General features: G+C 29.4%; 2 protein-coding genes and 1 long non-coding RNA gene across 4 annotated transcripts; 1 reads left to right on the top strand and 2 right to left on the bottom strand.

The window, feature by feature from the left end:
* Window positions 1–1,854: 1,854 nt before the first annotated feature.
* On the bottom strand, window positions 1,855–2,696 carry LOC130671053 (spherulin-2A-like). The gene has a single exon (XM_057474739.1). The coding sequence runs from the start codon at window positions 2,694–2,696 to the stop codon at window positions 1,857–1,859; it is 840 nt and encodes a 279-aa protein (XP_057330722.1). The 3' UTR covers window positions 1,855–1,856.
* Window positions 2,697–4,225: 1,529 nt separating this feature from the next.
* LOC130671539 (calcium/calmodulin-dependent protein kinase type II subunit gamma) lies at window positions 4,226–11,923 on the top strand. The gene is made up of 6 exons (XM_057475492.1): window positions 4,226–4,309; window positions 4,770–5,426; window positions 7,462–7,723; window positions 9,118–9,400; window positions 9,948–10,255; window positions 10,434–11,923. Exons 2-6 carry the CDS (start codon window positions 5,361–5,363, stop codon window positions 11,705–11,707), a joined length of 2,193 nt encoding a protein of 730 aa, XP_057331475.1. The 5' UTR covers window positions 4,226–4,309; window positions 4,770–5,360; the 3' UTR covers window positions 11,708–11,923.
* Window positions 11,924–15,784: 3,861 nt separating this feature from the next.
* Window positions 15,785–19,482, bottom strand: LOC130671146 (uncharacterized). Of its 2 annotated transcripts, XR_008990478.1 has the most exons (6): window positions 19,090–19,482; window positions 17,416–18,458; window positions 17,081–17,324; window positions 16,805–16,992; window positions 16,601–16,723; window positions 15,785–16,487 (listed from the first exon to the last, which is right to left on the bottom strand). It is a non-coding gene; the product is annotated as an uncharacterized LOC130671146 (long non-coding RNA). The 2 variants fall into 2 exon arrangements; XR_008990477.1 differs by having other exon boundaries at window positions 16,601–16,992.
* Window positions 19,483–20,082: the final 600 nt, after the last annotated feature.

Below are 20,082 nucleotides of genomic sequence, written 5' to 3'. Positions count from 1 at the left end.
GTAGGAGGAGTAATACACCGGTATTAAAAATACCGGTGTTAAATCGGGGTAACCGGTGTAAAAGCGGGGTAACAGGTTAAAAGTGGAGTAATGTATTGAGTGGAATAACTTATTGAGCCACACAATCCAACTATCGTAATTTTTGTGGCTTGTATTGTAAAAACATAGAGGCAGCACTGTAAATTAAAGGGAAGAATAAAAGAATAAACAGTATAATTAAATCTTATGTTTTATTCTTTTACTATTTACGATAGTAACATTGTAATATTTCTTATTGAATTGATTACAACAAACTCTTAATGAAATTACGACAGTGAATAGTAAATAGTATATTACACACCTAGGGAAGTAAAGTAAGAAATGTCTCAGATCACATGTGATCTGAGGCTTTTTTATTTACTTCCCGAGGAGTGTAATATACTATTAAAAACTGTAAATTTTCGTATCATATATTGGAACGTTACAGATAATAAAAGTATAGTCCAGGATTACGATAGTAATATTGGAATTTGTCGTAGAATTTTTTTTCCGTGTACGCTGCCCTTTGGTTTTTGTCCAAATAATTATTGACAAATAAATATGTCTTGCTTACTTTTAGTAGGGATTTATAGTTATGGTCATGCGCGAGTAACACGCAGATCTTTCATAATCTTGTAATATGATGAAAAGTGAGAGAAGTTTGATTCTGAGTCTAAAGGCAACGACGTCTCTAGTTTCAAGAGAGAACTAAAGTTTATGTGGGTGTGAGTAATGGCGATTAGGATATTGCCGACAACAAGTAAAAGATATAAAGGAAAACGGCTGAACCTGCAGGCCAACTTTCCACGAGCTCGAAGAGCCAGAAAACATTATTGTGAATACACTTTTGAGCTCGTTGGGCTCAAAAATATTCTTTAATACATCAAGTTTTCTGAGCTCTTCGAGCTTTAGAAAAGTTACGTCTCGTCTTGCACCACAAAAATTCGAAAAATCAAAAATAATTCGAAAAAAGCAGTTATTAATTTTACATTTATTCTTTCGTCGATGATATCTCTTGAATGGATTATTCTATTAAAACATTTTTAGTAAAGTGACAATCAAAGATTTTAGCGAGTTGTAGAGCTAATGAGATTTTGAAATAGATCGATCAAACAGTTTTGAAAATATTCGAGAAAAATGGGTTAAAAAATGTCTTTTCTCTTATTTCTTATGTATCTTAGAATCTCTTTGGCTGAATGATATCAAATTTACACGAAATCTAAATTTCGAAGAACTGTCAAATGCCGCAAGAACCATCTAAATCGGTTTATTTATGAAAAAGATATGAGAGGGATAAATCGACATCCACAAACACGCAGATATCTCTGAAAATGTCAGAATAGCTTCCTAAGACCTCAAATTGTCGAGACCTGATAAAAACTAGATTTTTAGAAATTGGCGTGAAAACAAAAACTTCTTAAATTTTTGAAAATTTGCAATTTTCTTAGCGGAAAGTTCAAAAGTTTAGCTGTTCGATGATCGAGGTGAAATTTCCAATTCAAATTCCTTCATAATTTTACGAAGAAAAATCCTATATATTTGTGGAACACAATAAAATAAAATAAAAATACCATTTGGTAGCCGAAACTAAAATAAATTTCATCTAAAACACTAGTTAAATAGGTATAAATATTATAAATTAAAAATACATGTCTAAAAAAAATGAATTTTCAGAAAAAATAATTTTGTAAGCAAGTGAACTTCAAATAGTGTACGTTTTATTACTGATACATTTGTATACTAGTTATTAATTACAAACATAGAAGTTTTTTATTAGTTTAATAAATATTAATTTCCATTTTTAGAAGATAAAATGGATAAACTTTTTTCGAGCGTTATCATTGATCAGGAGGGACAATTTCAGAATCTATTAATTCTGGATACTTGCTAAGATTGATTTCAGTCATGCCATGAAGTCCAGCTTTAATTGTTTCCGTAATTTTAACAGAATTACTGATACCAGCCTGGTTCATAACAGCATCAATCGGTAGAAAATAAAAATGATGACCTTTATACGGCTCACTGTAATTAACTGCAACCACACCGTCCAAACTTGCTTCATGAACAATTTCAGCTTCCAATACACCTTTTGATGACGTTAGAAGTAAGTAAAAATGGCTATTCGGTCTAACTGCAACTCTCGCAGAAATTGTTGATTTTATTTCCACACTATCCTCTTCAAAATTATCATTTCCCCACGAGTTCGTGTAATCAATACTTGTCTCGCCACCAACAGGACCAACTTTATAACTAATTGTCTGTCCTAATTTTATTTCAGAATTTTTAGACCATTTTGATGACACAGTATTCTTAACCGTTTTCTCAATAGTTTGACAAACATCTAATTCAGGACAATCGCCATTTGTCATGCCCACCCCCTCGACCACTGTTAGCTTTTTGTCAAATTTCGATAACTTAGAACTAAATACTCTCAGGGTTGTTGTGACTTCTGGTTTATTATAAGATTTATACAAATCACCCCATGGTGTTGGACTCCGTAGATAAACATCATCAGGCTCTTGTCCCATGTAACTGCTTACAGCGGCTTTCAATTCGTCTTCTGTTATTCCAAATGCTTTTATATCTTCGTCAGATATAATACGAGTTTCTTCACCTTCAGCATTAACTATGCTCGATTCTTTATCTTTACCTGCTTGTATTTCTACAGTGATGCCCATATTTATTTTAATTTTGTTTTAATACCAAAAAACTGTATAAATTGAAATTTTACTGTTGTCAAATTTTGTAGGTTCAATTTGATTAATTATTATTTCTATAAAATGAAATGATGGTGACGTTAGAATGATTGAAACTGTTGTGTTTAGTAGAGGATTTACATCGAGCTTTTATATTATTCGTTATCGAAATTATGGACAGTTGGAACAAATTGAAGACATTCAGTAAAAAAAAATTAGGTTAATAAAAATTAAACTAATTATAGTGTCCTCCCAAAAAAATGGGAACTAGGTTCACTGTAAAGATTAGATACAGAAATATATAATCATATTTATGTCAAAAATAAAAGAATAGGAATGTATTCTTTACTTTGTGATAAATCATTATGATGAGTGATAGATTAATTACAATAATAATTAGTAAACAAATCATTAGTAGGTATTGCACTAAATTATAAGTCACACTGATCTACATATCTATTAGAGATATTATTTCAGGGCAACATTTTGTTTGTTTGTTTAAAAAAATTGATTGCTTATCAGAAAAAAAAATTCTGCCGCAAGGGAAAAATTCCGTCTCATTAAAAACGTAATTAACGCAGTTGAAAATTTTCCGTTAACATTACCACAAATTGTTTGTAAAAAAAATTTCGAAAACTACGAAATTTTTTATAAAAAAGTAAAAAAAAAAATTCGGTCAATATTTTTGGAGAAGATATCAATGGATATTTATAAAGGAGTAAAAAATAAAAAAACTAAAAATGTAGCCAGAGCTACTTCTATATAATTACTAATCAATTTTAAAATCCTAAGCTAATTTTCATGGTCAACTCAAGAGTAAAAAAAAGATAAAAAACAAACCATTTTAAAATAAAATCAAATTAGAAATGAATTCCACTGAATGTAAAATGATTCAAAATAAAAAATATTTGAATATTTACTTTCTATTGATAAGTAGATAAAGACCTCCAACGCAACGATTTTATTATCTAAACCATAACAGACATAATGGATTTGGAGTAATGACGTAATTTGAATTCGCCGAGATCTAGAGATCACTGCTCAGATGATTCACAACAATTCTAATGAAATTAATAATAGAAAGTCGAAAATACATTTTACCTATTTATTTTCTTTTCTCTTTAACTTTTCTATTCTAAAAATACCATCAACTATGAATATTAACCTATATATACGTATACATATAAATCTATATATCATTAAATCTCAGAAAAGTAAACAAAATCCTTTTTTTTTTTTTTTTTTTCACTAAACTTTTCTACATTGTATCATTATTTATTCATTATATATATATATATATATATATATATATATATATATATATATATATATATATATATATATATATATCTGTAATAATATATGTACAAACATATATATCTATATATAATGAATCTGGGCTCGCGGTACAGTAAACGTTGACGTCTAGTTGTACAGATCGTCGTCTCGACGGTTTACAAACCGGCTCGACGCCAAAATCAGCTCAGTCGCTTTCCGGTCGATGTTTTATAAATACTGCAGACAAACGTTTCAGTGCACCAACAGCCAAAACCTTGTGATATCATCCTAAAGATTGCTTTTATAAATTATTATCAGTACATCGATATCCGTATCAATACATTTATACAAACAATTATCTATCTCAATTATATAATAACAATAAACTACTCATAATCACCATTTTTTTTTATTTTCACTAAAAATTAGTCTATTCAATGAACCAAAAATATTAATTGTCATATTTTTTATCAATAATTAAAATTAATCAAAAATAAAAAAATTAATTTTTCTATTGAAATTCAAATTAAAATATTTTTTTTAGTGCTTTCAAAATAATAAGACAATAGAGTTAATATTTAAATTGGCGGCTGTTCAAAATTTGAAAACACCTCAAAATTAAAAAAAAATTTATTTTATTGTTAATTATTATTTTACTAAATAATTCGTTTTTGTAAAGTTTTTTTTTGAAAATTAATTATTAATTGTTTTTTTTTTTAATTTTTTTTTTTTTTTTTTTTTTTTTCAAATAATTATAATTGAAATTAATTGTATAAGTGATTGAAGAAATAAAGGAACTAATTATAAAAAGAGTGTTGTTTTAAAAGTGTCATTGAATAATATTTCAACAACTGTATAGACGCGGTATAATATTTTGAGCGGTGTAATTTTGGCAGTGATTAACAAGTACTTGCACACACATATATATGTAGAAATATAAGTATATATATATATGTATTAAAATTTGTGGCGCTTTAATTTTATCACTGAATCAAATAATCACAACTGTCTGTACTCATAATCATTTTCTGTACGATTTCAAAAAAATAATTTATTATGTAGATAAAAAAGAAATGTTTTACTAAATAAAAAAGTGTTAAAATAAAATGAGAGTGAAATAAAGAGGACAAAGACACGATAAAAATGATATGATGCATCACATTACTAAGAAATGAGTCGATTGTCGCAGTGATTTCCTTGATCCTGGAGAGTACGCTGCCCTTTGGCTTTTGTCCAAATAATTATTGGCAAATAAATATGTCTTGCTTTCTTTCATCTGACAAGTGAATGACATAAATTTTTTTTTATTTTATCAGAAAAAAAAAGTAAAGTAACAAGACTTGAAAAGTAAATAATAAAATTTTGAAAATGAGTTTGACCAAAAAAGCTATCGGAGGTTCTATTCATCGTATACGTGAGTTTGAATTAGAAAAGGTAATTTTTAAAAATTACTAAGATTTAAATAGATTTCATTAGAAGTTTAATGATAATTAATTAAATTTTTTTTATAGTGAATGATTAAAATAGATCTTGTTTACTGACTATTTATAAAAATGTTACTGCGTATTTTTACAAGGCTAAGATTTTTTTTTTTAAATTATTTATTAGCATAGAAAATTACTGCGTTATTATTTGAACAAGTTTTAGTAAATTTGTTACTGGAAATGAGATAAAATTTAGTGGTAATAATATTTTGGAAAGTACAGTTTGAAAAAGTTTTTGGTAAGAAACCAAAAGTCTTCCGGTTCAAATAAATGCAATCTTGGCTCGACTACTTCTCGGAAATCCCGGGGCTATAATTCTTTTAAGCTCCATGTTAACATTATTTTGACTAAAAAAAATTTATTGATATTATATTTATTGAATTATGATTTTAATTTTTTACTTTAACGAAAATTTTAAAAAAATTGGGTCAAATTTTGATACTTATTATAATTTAAAAAAAAATATACATATCCAAACTGTAAAAAAAAACCGGAGTAAGTACAGGCGGTGTAGGTGTTGAAATTTTCGGTGTTAAATTTCAACACCGAAAGCGATGTTAAAATAACACCGCCGAAGGTGTAAATAATCTTTACCGGTGTTAAAAAAATTTCACGGTGTTAAAATATTTTTCAGTGGTGAAAATATTTTACTTTGAGAATATTTTTATTTACTCGATCGCTACACTGTAAAAAACTCGCGGAGTGAATGAATTTTTAATTATTCACTCCCCTCGGAGTGAATTTCACCTCGGAGAGGAGTTTTGTAAATATTATTAATAAAAAATAACTCCACTAAATAAAATCGCAGTAAAAACTCGCGTATTACATTACTGATCAGCTGATACGCACACACATATTCGGACACACACACGTACACGTACACACACGCGAACTCGCACACACTCTGTTTAACAGTTTAATATAAATTCATTTAAATGTTAAAACTCCGGATCACAGTGAATTGGGAGTGAAATAAAATCCGCATCACTCCGCTAAGAAAAAAACTCCCAATTCACTCCGCATGCGGAGTGATTTTTTTTAAAACTCCGGAACTCAGAGTGGCGGAGTAAATGCGGAGTGAATTCGGATTGAAATTACATCCGGATTCACTCCCGATTTTTTACAGTGTACAGTTGAAAAGTGTTTTCATTAATTGATTAAATTAATGGTGATTGAAATGTTGGGTGTAAAATTGTTTAATTTTTAAATAAATTACGTATAATATAAATAATTATTTAAATAACTACATAGCAAAATTGAAATTTCCTCCAGATATTATTCATTAAATTTTGATATTTTTTTATATGTAATGCATTTTTTTTTCTAATTTCTATACGTGGAATTTTTTTTTTACACCGATTCAACATCGCCAAATTACACCGCCTACACCGGTGTTATTTCATTTTAACACCGCTCTTTTTACAGTGTATATATTTATGCTCAGTGATAATAAATTTAATAAATGATGTTATTGTAAGATTTTGAGTAATAATTTGGAAATTTATTTTAAGTATTTCAACATTGTGACCCTATTCCTTTATTTAGATACACTCTTTACGAGCAATTTACTATCTTTAGAAATACAAGTATAACTATTTTTTAATTCTATAATTTATATATGTATATATATAAATTTCAGAAGTATTATTATAGAAAGCTAGGAAAAAAAAATAGAGTAAATGGTGTATTAAATTTTTTTAATAGATCGCGAAATAAAAAAAGAAACAAAACGATGAAAATTTTCTATATAAATTATTTGTTAGACAAGTTTTTTAAATCATTCATCACGTGTAGTGAATGAGGGTGCACATGTTCGTCGACAGTCGATGTAAAAATAGATTTGGATAAATTTTTTTTTAGTTTGATTTAAAGTTGCGAATAAAAATAATTAATTTACATTTTAAATAGATGTATAGGGGAATTTAAATAAATATTTATATTTATTTTTTCTGCCTGTTTATAACATCGTTTTTTTTTTACTACAGGTTAATCTTGCAGAAGAGTTTGATATATTACAAATAGTCGGTGAAGGATGGTTTGGAAAAATATTACTTACGGAGCACAAGAGTACACAAACAGAAATGGCATTAAAGGCATTGCCGAAAGCATACACTGCTATTACTGATTTTTATCGCGAATTTCATTACGGCCTTCATCTTTCAGCACATCGTAATATTATAACAACTTATGATGTTGCTTTTGAAACTGCTGGGTTTTATGTATTTAGTCAAGAATATGCTCCTCTTGGTAATAAACTATTTTATTTTTATCTCTTATTATTTTTATATTGCAATGGAATAAAGTGTTTTTAACCCTCAAGTACGTATGTAAGACACCTGATATTTTAAATCGTCAAATTTTTTTTATCTATTGTATAAAATCGAAAACTTTTTCAAATCTATTTTTTTAACCATTGAAAAAAGTAGGGAAGTTCAAATAACTTAAGATATTTTAAGTATTCAAGAGAAACACGAAAAAATTTAAAAAGCATTTTTTTATGAAAGTGCTCGATTTGCCACGTCCGGTACTTTGCTGAAAATAAATATGAGCTTTACGGTAAAACATCAAAAGTTAATTTACGCTATTACTTTTTATGATTTTGTTTCAAGAAAACTTTGACGTAACATGAAATTTATTAATATGATTTGAAGTTAACTAGCAACCACTAATTGAAAGGGAGTTTGTATTGTTTCTTAATTTTTTGGCTTTGTCCAAATTTACCTCGCAACCGAATAGAAGCTTTCATTAAATTAGAACGAGGGTTGATAGATTATAGAATTGTGTATTGAGCCTTAGTATTTACTTTGTGATAAGAGCTTTCATTGGAAAACAAAAATTATTTGCAAGTCACTTTTAAATACTTTCATGTAAAAAACATTCGTTCCAAAAATGTTCCAAAAAAGTTCATAACAGTAAACTTCCAAATTTGAGACAATTATCAGAACTTTGAATCACTTTTGTAATTTTCAAAAAAAAAAAATTCCAGACTAAGAAAAATTTTCAACCTTTTGATCTTGATCCCGAACACGCAGCTCTGATAAGAGTTGAAAACCGTCCGTAGTTAATTTTCAAGTCGATTTTTTTTAACGTTCTTCAAACTAGCGAAATTCTCAAATCGAATTATTTTTGCTCAAAAAATTTCAAAAGTACTCAGTAAGTAATTTTTTCAAAGTTCTAAAAATGATCTACTCAAAGTTCAAAATAGTCTCAAATTTATAAGTTTAGGCAGTGTTACAATTCTACTCACAACATCTCTACTCAAGGGAAGTGGCGACAACTCTACTTACTCACAACTTTACTCAGCCTCAACTCTACTCACAGTTTGTTTTACTCAAGTTTGACTCTACTCAGTTATATCTTTACTCAGCTTCAATTCTACTCACGTATTTTAGCCTATTGATAAAATAGCAATTCTTTGTGAGTAGATGAAGCTGAGTAAAGATATAACTGAGTAGAGTTAAGCCTGAGTAAAAAAAAACTGTGAGTAGAGTTGTCGCCACTTCTCTTGAGTAGAGATGTTGAGTAGAATTGTAACATTGCCGAAGTTTACTGTTATGACCTTTTTTGCACGAATTTTTCACACGGGTAGTATAGATTTTAATTCTGATGACATAAATAAAATAATAATAAATGAATTTTAGGTGATTTGACATCAAATGTAACCGAAACCGGCCTTGGTGAACTTCATACAAAAAAAGTTGCACGACAATTAGCCGCAGCGATTCATCATATTCACAGCCGTGAATTAGTACATCGTGACATTAAACTTGACAATATTCTCGTTTTCAAAAGTGACTTTTCACGTATCAAATTATGTGATTTTGGTGAAACACGACGAATAAACACTATTGTACGTAGACACAATGAGTGGCTACCATATTCACCGCCAGAAGTATTACACATTGATCCGGATGATACTTACAAGTAAACAATTTTTTATTTTTATTTAATTATTGTTATTGGTGATCGACCTAATGAACTTTGAAAATTGAACTTTACCAATTTAAACTTTGGTAAGTTTGAACTTTGGTAAATTTGAACTTTTATAAATGAATTGATGATGATGATAAAAAAAAAATTATTTTTGATGAAAGAAATACTAAATTATTCAAATTTCCAAATTCAAAGTGTAAAATTTCAAATTTTCGAAGTTCATTAGGTATGGAACCTAATCATTAACTCAAAGTAATAGTCAAAAACTGCTCTCTAAACATGAATTAGTGAAAATAAGTGAATATTCACTAATTGCAAGTGCAAATCGAACCACTAATTTAAAAGAGTTGTTTGGTTTGCACTCAAAATTAGTGAATATTCACTTATTTTCACTAATTCATGTTTAGAGAGTGAATCCAGAAAAGTATAAAAGTATTTTGAAAAATTAGATCGGAGCCTTATTAGAGTTTAATATGCTTAATTAGTTGTTAATTAACAAATAAATGAATTAATTGATAAAATTTATTACTCAATTTAGAGCACTAACAGCCCATGATGTCTGGCAATTTGGTATAGTCTTATTTGTTTGTCTAACGGGTTGTCTACCTTGGCAAAAAGCAGCAATGGATGACAAAAGATACACACGTTATTTAAATTGGCATTCGGCGACACTAAATATTGCCAAAAAACCAAAACTATTTCAATTAATTAGTTCACGAGCCCAGAGGATGTTCAAAAGACTGCTAGAACCTAAATTAGATAAACGACCTGTTAGTGTATTGGAAGCTAATAAATATCTAGAAGATCGATGGTTAGGAAAATTGGGCGCCGAAAAGTCCATGAATGGTCAGTTTATTTAATTAATCAACTCATTAGTCATGTAGGGCTAGTGTACGTGTGTGCAAACCCATGCATTTTAGTCCGAAATGAGTGGGTTTATTGCACACACATCCACAGCGCACACTTACCCCACATGGCTCTACTTGTTATGATTACAAAAATCTATTTTAATTCGTTATTTTAGGTGGCGCTGACGAAAGAGACGAGTTATGTCCATCAATGTACAGTTTCCATAGTTCTCCTGAAGAAAAAAACCAATTACTTTACACATTAACGAGATACGGTATCGAAACGACGGTAGACAGATCGCGTAAGAAAGATCGAATTCGCGAATGGATACAGTCTAGTGCAATAACTGAAGAAAATGAAGACGAAGATGATTTTATTGTTGAAACCAACAATACTGTAAACGAAAATGATACTGATGAAAACGGTAGTATGAAAGGACGACATTTTCCTGAAAGACGACCGAGTGTAAAGGCATCCGCAAGCCCCGAACGGCCTATTACTAGTGACAAAATTAGAGTAAGACGTACGACCAATGATAAAATAACATCGGGGAATAATCATCAGTATGAATCAAAAAGACGGTCTAAGTCAACGAATAGACCATCGTTGAGAAATCTTGAGAGAAGAAATCCATTTGCACCTCAAGTTGCTGAGGAAATGCAAACAATTGCACGGTTCGCTAATTTTCCTAATGGTGATCCAAATCTTGCGATTTCTCCTGTCGGAATTATTAGGACAGATAATTTGCTAGCTCAGTCTACTGTTCCAAAAATGGCGCCATTTTCTGCGCAAGCTGCTAATGCCGATTCGAACGAACGCGTTAGTCAGGTTTCAGAAATAAAATTATTTGATCCGGCATTGGACTCTGAAGGGAATCGAGAAGTGATTAACAATATTAATAATAATAATAATAATAATAATAAAAGTAGTAATAACAATAATAATGTTCCAATCATGCCAATAAATTCAGCGGTATGGGAAGAAACCCAAACGATAGAAACGATGAACAAAAATTTGATACAAAATGGAGACGCGATGTTTTATTTACAATCAGTTCCTAAAAGCCCTCAAGTTCCATCGAGGAAAAATCGCGAGCATAATGTACACTTTTCTACGATGACTAATCAAGTTCCTGCAACAGATTTTTCATCTAATAGACGGAGTAATGAAATTAACAATAAATTAACGAATCAATTGCCACTGAACCCAAATCCGCTGACGATGTCAGTTGCTTCGCAATTGGTAATGCAGAGTTTTCAAATGATACAAGGCATTAACTCGATGCAATCGACACCGTTGTCAGGGTCAGGAACTTCTTCGTCGGGATCGGTCTATGGTAAGGATGCGTACGAACACTATGGCGTTGCTCAAGGCACAGTAATGGTGAAACCCGAAATAACGAGGAATGGAAGATCGAGTGGAAGTGGGAGCAGATCGGTCAGCAATTAGCTCTATATATCTATATATTTATTATGTATAAATGAAAATAAAATTTTTATAAAATATTTTGAGTTATTAAATTATATTTAAATGGGACCAGCATTGGGTTGTTATTCATTACTACTGTATTATTGTCACTTTAAAAATTTATGCAATTTTATAGTAATTATTTATGATTATTAGTTTTAATTATTTTATTATGTGTAGTTATATGATTTAAATAAATAAATCCTTAACTTGAGTTATTATGATTCTATTTTTTGGTAATTATTTACAAAAAAATGAGTAAGTATAGCCATCTATGAACTAAAAAATTAGAAAAACGGTTGACCCTGTGGGCCAACCCAAAAACTTGCCGCAGTTTTCGAGCACAGAGAGCTCGGAAACGACGTTGTTTAAGAATTTTTGAGCTCTTCAAGCTCAAAAAATTGTAATTTTAATCGTACGATATTCCCTAATCTAATTGACTGATTACAGGATTGGTATGATCCGAATTTTTTGTCAGAAAACGATAAAGTCAAACGATTGAATATATCAATAGCTTTTAAAAAATTATTTTGAATGATTCTTGGAAAATAGAATAAATAAATCAGAGGTAATTCTTTTGACTCGAGTTCGAAGGCAATCAACAATAATAATAATATTCGGTAAATAAAGAAAAATATCTCATGCTAAAAATCACTCACCACACCAAGAAACATCCAGAGCAGCAGACAATTCTTTCAATTTCTGTAAAAAAAAAAAAATATCAACTCGATTAATAAATTTGTTGATCAATTAGAGTACATGTTTTTATATAAATTATTTGGTTTCATTGATAATTAAAATAATTTACCTCGGCGGACGTATTTTTCTGCTTCCAGCGACCGGAAACTGCGACTCAGGATGCATTTTGTGTACATTGAATAAAATCTCTGCTCACATTTATCATATTTAACAGCCCACTCTAATATTTACACAACCAACTGATTGATTTCTTTGCAACGACTGAAAAAGTTTTAACAAAAGATTTAATAAAGAGCACCATAAATTTTTTTTGCTTTTTTCAGATTAGTATGGCCACGAAGACAACGATAATTTTGTCAACTTCGAAGCTTGTTTATAATTGTAAAAACTTGAATTTTCTCACCTTAAAGACTTTCCATAGCTCCGACAGTTCAGGATTAATTGTCAAAATTCTTTATCTTCATCTTCAATCAATGTTTACAAATAATGTCAGTCCTCTACACCTGTAATATGATAATTTATTTATATAGATTGATGTTTTTAAAAAAATTTACACTCTCCAGCAAAAAAAGCTAATTAATTTAAATTTGTGCTTAAAAAGAAGGTCTATTGTAAGTTTGTAAGCCGGATTGTTGCTTAAATTTTTTCAATGACAAAGAAAAACGAAATATTGATCATTTACCTCATTTTCATTGATAAAGACTTCAACATCATTGTCATGTTCTGAGATATAGAGCTGTATTGACTCGATCCGTAATCTTATTATTCGTAAAAACAATTACTTTGTTTAATAATTGAAATTTTTGATCCCATTTCTTTAATTTATATATAATAAGAAGCTGTAATATATATATAGAAGGATTATTATTATTATTATTTTCATTTAAATAATTACACTCTTCATAATTTTGGAACAAGAAAATACATACCAGAAATTTTTTTCAATGATCTGAGCTCAAACAACGGTGATGGATCAGCTGGTATGATTTTCCCCATATTCACAGGTGATTCGACTCTCGTTGATGGTGTAGATATATGCCTATTTTTTGTTTTGAAGGAGATGTATAGCAAAAAATACTTCAATAAAAACTAGAATTCGTAACACGAGCTTGGATAGCTCAAAAAGATCTTTCAATGGAAGTTTGCTGTAAAAGCCGCAAGTAAAACAGCAGTATGTCGATTTTTCATAACGCTTTCTACCAGATTTATTACAAAAATAAATACCGAATTATTCCTGCCTACGAAATATTCTAAAGCTTTGTTTTCCTGCCTATTAAAAAATTCTAAAGTCTTTCGGTATATTCAAAATGTAGCATTGCCCATAATTATGCTGAGAGATCAAGTTTTCATAGAATAAATTTGAAATTGAATTTGATTTAGAAAAAATATGAACCCACAACTTCGACTCGAGTCAAAAGAAATCAATGAAAATAATTATTAATCAATTATCAAAAAAAATTATCATGCAGATAATCACTCACCACGCCGAGGAATATTCAGACCAGCAGACAATTCTTTCAATTTCTGAAAAAAAAAATAAATAAAAAATTTATTAAACAACGAGAGATTATTTTCATATAAATTATTTCAGAAAATGCCGGAAAATTACCTCGGCGGACGTAATTCTCTGCTGTCTGCAACCAAAATCAGCCCAACAGAATGCATGAAGATCAGGAATATCCTGATAACTTCACTGTCTTCTTCTTCATCTTGAAACTGCTGAATTCGCACCTGGGTAAAAGTATGTAGAGAACTACTGAAACAATGCACACGAAATTATCAGTAAATAATGGATTGCACTATTTAGCTTGATGTTAAATATTGAAAAATGATTGAAATAACAGAAGCTTACCAAGACATGTTGGTTTACACAATTATCATTACTTCTTTGGCTGTCACTTGCTCGCTGCCACTTATTTTCTCGATCATTATTTTTCTTTTCAATATTTGAAGCTAGATCATTAGAATCTTTTGTCCAGATCTCAAAAAGATAGATTCATAGATGGCCCCAGTGCTGCAAAATAATTTAAATTTTCAGTTTAATTGAATTAATTTTATTTAAATCTCCGAATTAATATTTGCTAATGACTCTTTTTGTAAATTTAATTGTTTTTTTGAAAAAAAAAAAAAACTGATGCTGAATAATTGTTTTCATTAATGATTTTCATATTAACAAAAATTTATTCGAGTCATTGGCTATAACCGTTCTATATTTATTACCACAAATTCATTTTTCAAACTTGAGGAAGTTAATTGTTACAAAGTGGAATGAATAAATAAAATAAAATGAATAAACTAACGAAGCTTACCTGACGAGTGTTTGCTGAGCGGCAGCCATGACAGTTGTGAGAATTGCCGGGTACCTGCCTGTTTGAATGAACGCTTGCGCACGACGCCAACGGTGGCTTCTCAAACTCTGGCGCTGCCGTACAAATCTTCAGTTTCAAATTTTTCTCCCGAGCGGCCATCTTTTTTTTTTTGCCCAGCAAATTTTTCTCAACCATCGGATTCATGCATCTTCATTTCCAGCCAACATTTTCAAATTATTTCAGCTCTCCAGACCTGAAACATAATTAAATTCCATTAAATAAAAACTCCAACAGTAGCTAGATCAATACTCTAGAATTCAGATATTTAATTAATTAAAATTGGTAGTTAATTAAATAATTTTAGTTGATTTATCAAAATAATTATTTAAATAATAAAATAAAATCGAAATATTGAGTAATTACCCGACGATAATATGAAAAAAAAAGTCATTGGCCAGCACCGAGCAACCCGAATATAAATGACATATATTAGGTTATAAATAGTAATTATTTTTAAAAAATTATTGTAACCCAGTGACAAAGATCACTTTGTGAAACTTTAGAATATAAAATTATTATCAAATGGCTCGAATAAATTGAATAAAAGAATTAAATAAAAGGAGCGAACGAGAGACGTGATGGCTGGCCGCCGACTTGTTGAGGAATGAGCGACGCCACCGAGACGACAAGACCCGAAGTTTTGAATCCAAAGTCGGAATCACCCGAGTCGAAATTACGCTCTCTGATTGGCTGCCACTGAACTGCGCACGCAGCAATCTCATTGGCCATTGTTATTATTTTTTCCAATAAATAAATAAAATATAATTAATTAAATAGAGTTAATAAATTAATAATTCAGTTTCCTTTAATTACTTTTTAAAGGTTTCTGCATCATGACATCGTTTCAAAATTCTTTATATTAATACTCAAATAATTAAACTTTATATATGCACGTAATTATTTATAGTGTCATATCAATAAATATAAAAATAAAAATAAATAAGTTTAAAACAAATTACAGGTAATCAGAGTAACCAGCCCCTATCATTTGTAATAAAATTAAATAAAATGATTCAAGAATCAATCTATTAATTTAGTAATATATAAATGTCAATAAATTAAAATATCCATATATGTAATTGTACAATAATGATTATACACATCCAAATCCTTTAAGTGCTCCTCTAGGATTAAAAAAGCATTTTGAGTATCAAGGGTATCCATCACATATATATCACTGTCCAATTATATTTATGAACATATTGAGTCTTAAATATGAACCAAAGCATTATCAGTCAACTAGAAGTGTTATTGGTTTATTCGGTCTACTTCTTGGTAAATAATTGGTATCATTACATTATAAACTTTTTACAGTATAATTACCGTTCAATATATTCTATAGAAATATAAAAATCAATTTTTTTTATGATCTCAACCTTAACTTCTTATCCTGTATTGTTTTATTTATAACTTCAAGAATAAAATATAAAGATGTAAATTTATACGTAAATATTTTATGTTTGACATGAATTTATCCACTTTGAGACACAGAGCAATAGAACTTTGATGTCATCCATTTCATCACATAGATAGTAAGTAACGTCATCAAAGGTATTGATCACTGCAAATAAGTCAGATAATATTTTTAAAATTTTTTCTGGAGTACAGTCATCAAGAAATCCAAATGAATAGTAGTTTGTGCACTTCGTCATAACTTTTAATAACTCAGTTCTTTTTTCATTTGACAGAGAATCCTATTAAGCACAAATTCAACGGATTATTTTTATTAATCTCTTTGAATTTTTTATAAAACTAATATACTTTTATATTTGAGATTAATATAACACAATAAGGCAGACGGAATTACCAAACAAGATGGCAGATTTTGATGCGGACCCCAATTGTTAACACAAGGATAACATTCACACCAAAAACCGTGATTCTCTTGTAAACGTTTTCTTCTTTCTGAAGTCTCCAAGTCCCGATAATCCTATCAATTAAAAGACGTCAATTTGTTATTTTACCAATACAATTATATATTATGTATTCACAATTATTTAAACAACTTAACTCTCCATAGCTAACATAAATCTGTTCTCCTTTCTTGATCCGTTGAATAGATACAAGAGAAAATATATCTCGAGAAGAGATTGAGTATGTATTTCGGTCACAACTGTGGCTGCATAAATCGACCAGTGGAACTAAAATCCCGCCACATATTACTGTTTTATTTTCATCTTTTTTGTCATTTAATTCAATCTGAAATTAATGATTTCATAGAAATTTTTTAAATTTTAATTATTTTTACAATAAAAGTTAAGAAAATAATTCTTATATAATTTAATACCGCAATTGTATTGGTCGCATTTATTTCATAGTGACGAAATAACAATTTTCCATCAACTCTTTAAAATTATTAGTTTTTTTGCCAAACACATCAGTTGTAGCACTCAAATAGCGAATGGTCATGACAGTTTTCATCGCACTGTCAACTTTGAATTCGGTAACAAGTGATTTTCGAAACAGTGAATAGACGCTTGCGTACTTAGTATCATCATATACATCACCATTGAAACATTTCATTGCTGCATCTGTTAATAAATAATTATAATTAAATATCAATTGAAATAAATATTAAGGCATTGAATTAATGACTTAATTTTATGAAGATAAAAATTTTACTTTTAACTGAATCAATCTCTTGAATTTTTTTATGCAACTCTTCTACTGTTTTAAATTCTTTGAGGGCTTTTACAAGTAATCTCAAACTCATAATCAACGAACAGCTGTAAGATTTATTTGATATTAAAGCAGTAATAAGTGGACACTCTAGGCTATGGTGCTCATTCCAGGCAATATCACGACAACCTTCACTACAATAGATAACATTTGCGCACTCATTGCAGGGAATACTAGATCAACAGTGCTTGGAACAGTTCCAACACCGCTTGAACCTGAATTCAGACATAAGAACCAACGAGTAGACTTTTTTAACCATGAGAGCTTCACCAGCTTTGATGTCTCTGGTCGCAATCAAATGTCACCCAAATTTATCTGAATAGTTTATCGAGACAGCACTTAAGTTCTCATTAATTTTGGATTATCATCAGGAGCCGTGGGAATATAAATGCGATTATCACGTTGAGTGACAGGTTTTTTGTATTTTTTATTCTTTAATTTGTCTAGATTACTTAGAAATTCATCTCTTTTATCATCGTCCAGCTTCAAAGCCCAGCTCCTCGCTGCAGCTAAAGTTTCTTCAACATTCGCTGTCAGATCGAGAGCTAGTAAATTTTTAGCTTTGCGAGCATACAGCCCAGCTTTCAAATTATCTGGATAATTAGCGTCTAGTGCATGCTGGATATCTTTCAATGATTCTTCATACATCCCAGCCTTTGTAAGTACAACAGAACGATTAGCAAATGCATGGGCTAAAAATTCTGAACCTGGCAATGCGTGTGCCATGGCTTCATTATAAATCTCAATTGACTGTTCTAAAGACCGGTTAGAATTAGCCATCTTATTTCCTGCATTTATCATGTCTTTAGTTAGACTATCGCTCTTTGATTCATGATTAATGGTAAGTACTTGACATTTATTTTTATTACAGTAATTTTGACACAGTGTCATGGCAGTTTTTACAAAATCTTCATCAGACATTGCATGCTGGAAATCATTCACTGCTAATGATTTAACCAAGTGGGATAATGATTCCATATTCATTTCTAATGATAAATATAAAGAAAAATTAATGTATTCGTTTTGAATGTTGATACTTATAATCCTGAATTTAACAAACGATTAACAATTTTCAGATTCTTTTTTTAGCAAACCAATTGCGAAAAAAAAAACTACAAATATGTATCTGTAGAAAATCAAAACAACCATAGGTGCAATCTTTTAAATTATTTTTTTTTTAGTTCAGTTATGAAAAAAATCAAAAAATGATTAAACATCAGCTAACTTTAGAATAATTGAAAAGGTAAAAGAACTGATACCCGATAAAGGAACCAGTACTCGATCATACCATGTATTTTTGTGATACTGAAGTTAGTAGGCCTCCAATAATTTTTGGATTTTCTTTTAGACGGTAAATTATAAAAAAAAAAAAATTTGAAAAAATTGCACCTGTAGTTTTTTAAATTTTCTACATGTGCGTAATTTTAGTTTTTATTTTTTTGTAATTGATTTGTTAAAAAAAATCCGAAAATTTTTAACTGTCTGCTAACTTTAGGATCAATGTATTTTTATATATTTGTTAAGTAAATATCGATATACAAATTCATGTATGATCGGGTACTTGTTCCCCAATCGGGTACTGGGTCTCTTACCTCACTTATATAATAATTGTATTACCTTTTGACCTCGTAGAATATTAATTACGTGCAATGAGCTTTTGGTATTGCAGCGATTTAATAGAACTCGTGATTTGATTATAATTATTGTCAACTTTATTTTTAAATAAAATCTTACAAGCAATTAAACTATTTTTTTTATAAGACAGCAAGTAATCGAGATTAACATCTATATACACGTTGATATATTTATATACATAAATGTATATATGTCTTTGTAAGTGTTGTCTTGCATGACGCAGTTCTATGGGAATGTAAACAAAAAGTTATTCAAGTGAAAAAGTGGATCCCAATAATGGAAGTCGTTAAAATAAATTCAAATGCTCTAATTGCGCTCTTTTGATGGATTAGTTGTTACGTGAATGTCAATTAAAAATTGCTAATGATGATTAATAATTAGAAGAAGGCTGGTGAATAGGTTAATACTGGATTATTAGTGACAAGGTAAGGTGTTTTTTTTTTTATTTTTTTTGAGGAAAATTAGTTTATCGATTGTAGATTGTATCGATAATGCAGGGTAAAGTGCACCGTTAGCGACCCCCTGCGATTATACTAGTCCGCTATACAATTTTATATTAATAAAAATAATAAATTTATAACAAAAACAGATAGAATTTATTAATTTATGGTTCAATGAAATGACAGTTCATTAGTCCACTTATTACTTCAATGAAAAATCAATATTTGGCTCCTGGTAATTTGTTTTAAACTTATTGATTTTTATTTTTATATTTATATTTATTGATATGACACTATAAATAATTACGTGCATATATAGAGTTTAATTATTTGAGTATTAACATAAAGAATTTTGAAACGATGTCATGATACAGAAACCTGTAAAAAATAATTAAAGGAAACTGAATTATTAATTTATTAACTCTATTTAATTAATTATATTTTCGATAAAGTAAAATTATTTGTTATTTATTTATTGGAAAAAATAATAACAGTGGCCAATGAGATTGCTGCGTGCGCAGCTCAGTGGCAGCCA

This window comes from Microplitis mediator, chromosome 7, assembly GCF_029852145.1.
Source record: "Microplitis mediator isolate UGA2020A chromosome 7, iyMicMedi2.1, whole genome shotgun sequence".
Classification (NCBI taxonomy): domain Eukaryota; kingdom Metazoa; phylum Arthropoda; class Insecta; order Hymenoptera; family Braconidae; genus Microplitis; species Microplitis mediator.
Note: the sequence above shows the minus strand (reverse complement) of the source record. Positions and strands in the feature narration are given on the sequence as shown.

Excerpts from the sequence above, each read along its gene's own strand:
- LOC130671539 (XM_057475492.1), top strand. The coding sequence starts at position 5,361 with ATGAGTTTGACCAAAAAAGCTATCGGAGGTTCTATTCATCGTATACGT. Across the intron at positions 7,724-9,117 it reads TCAAGAATATGCTCCTCTTG|GTGATTTGACATCAAATGTA; the intron begins GTAATAAACTAT and ends AATGAATTTTAG. Across the intron at positions 9,401-9,947 it reads GATCCGGATGATACTTACAA|AGCACTAACAGCCCATGATG; the intron begins GTAAACAATTTT and ends TACTCAATTTAG.
- LOC130671053 (XM_057474739.1), bottom strand. The coding sequence starts at position 2,696 with ATGGGCATCACTGTAGAAATACAAGCAGGTAAAGATAAAGAATCGAGC.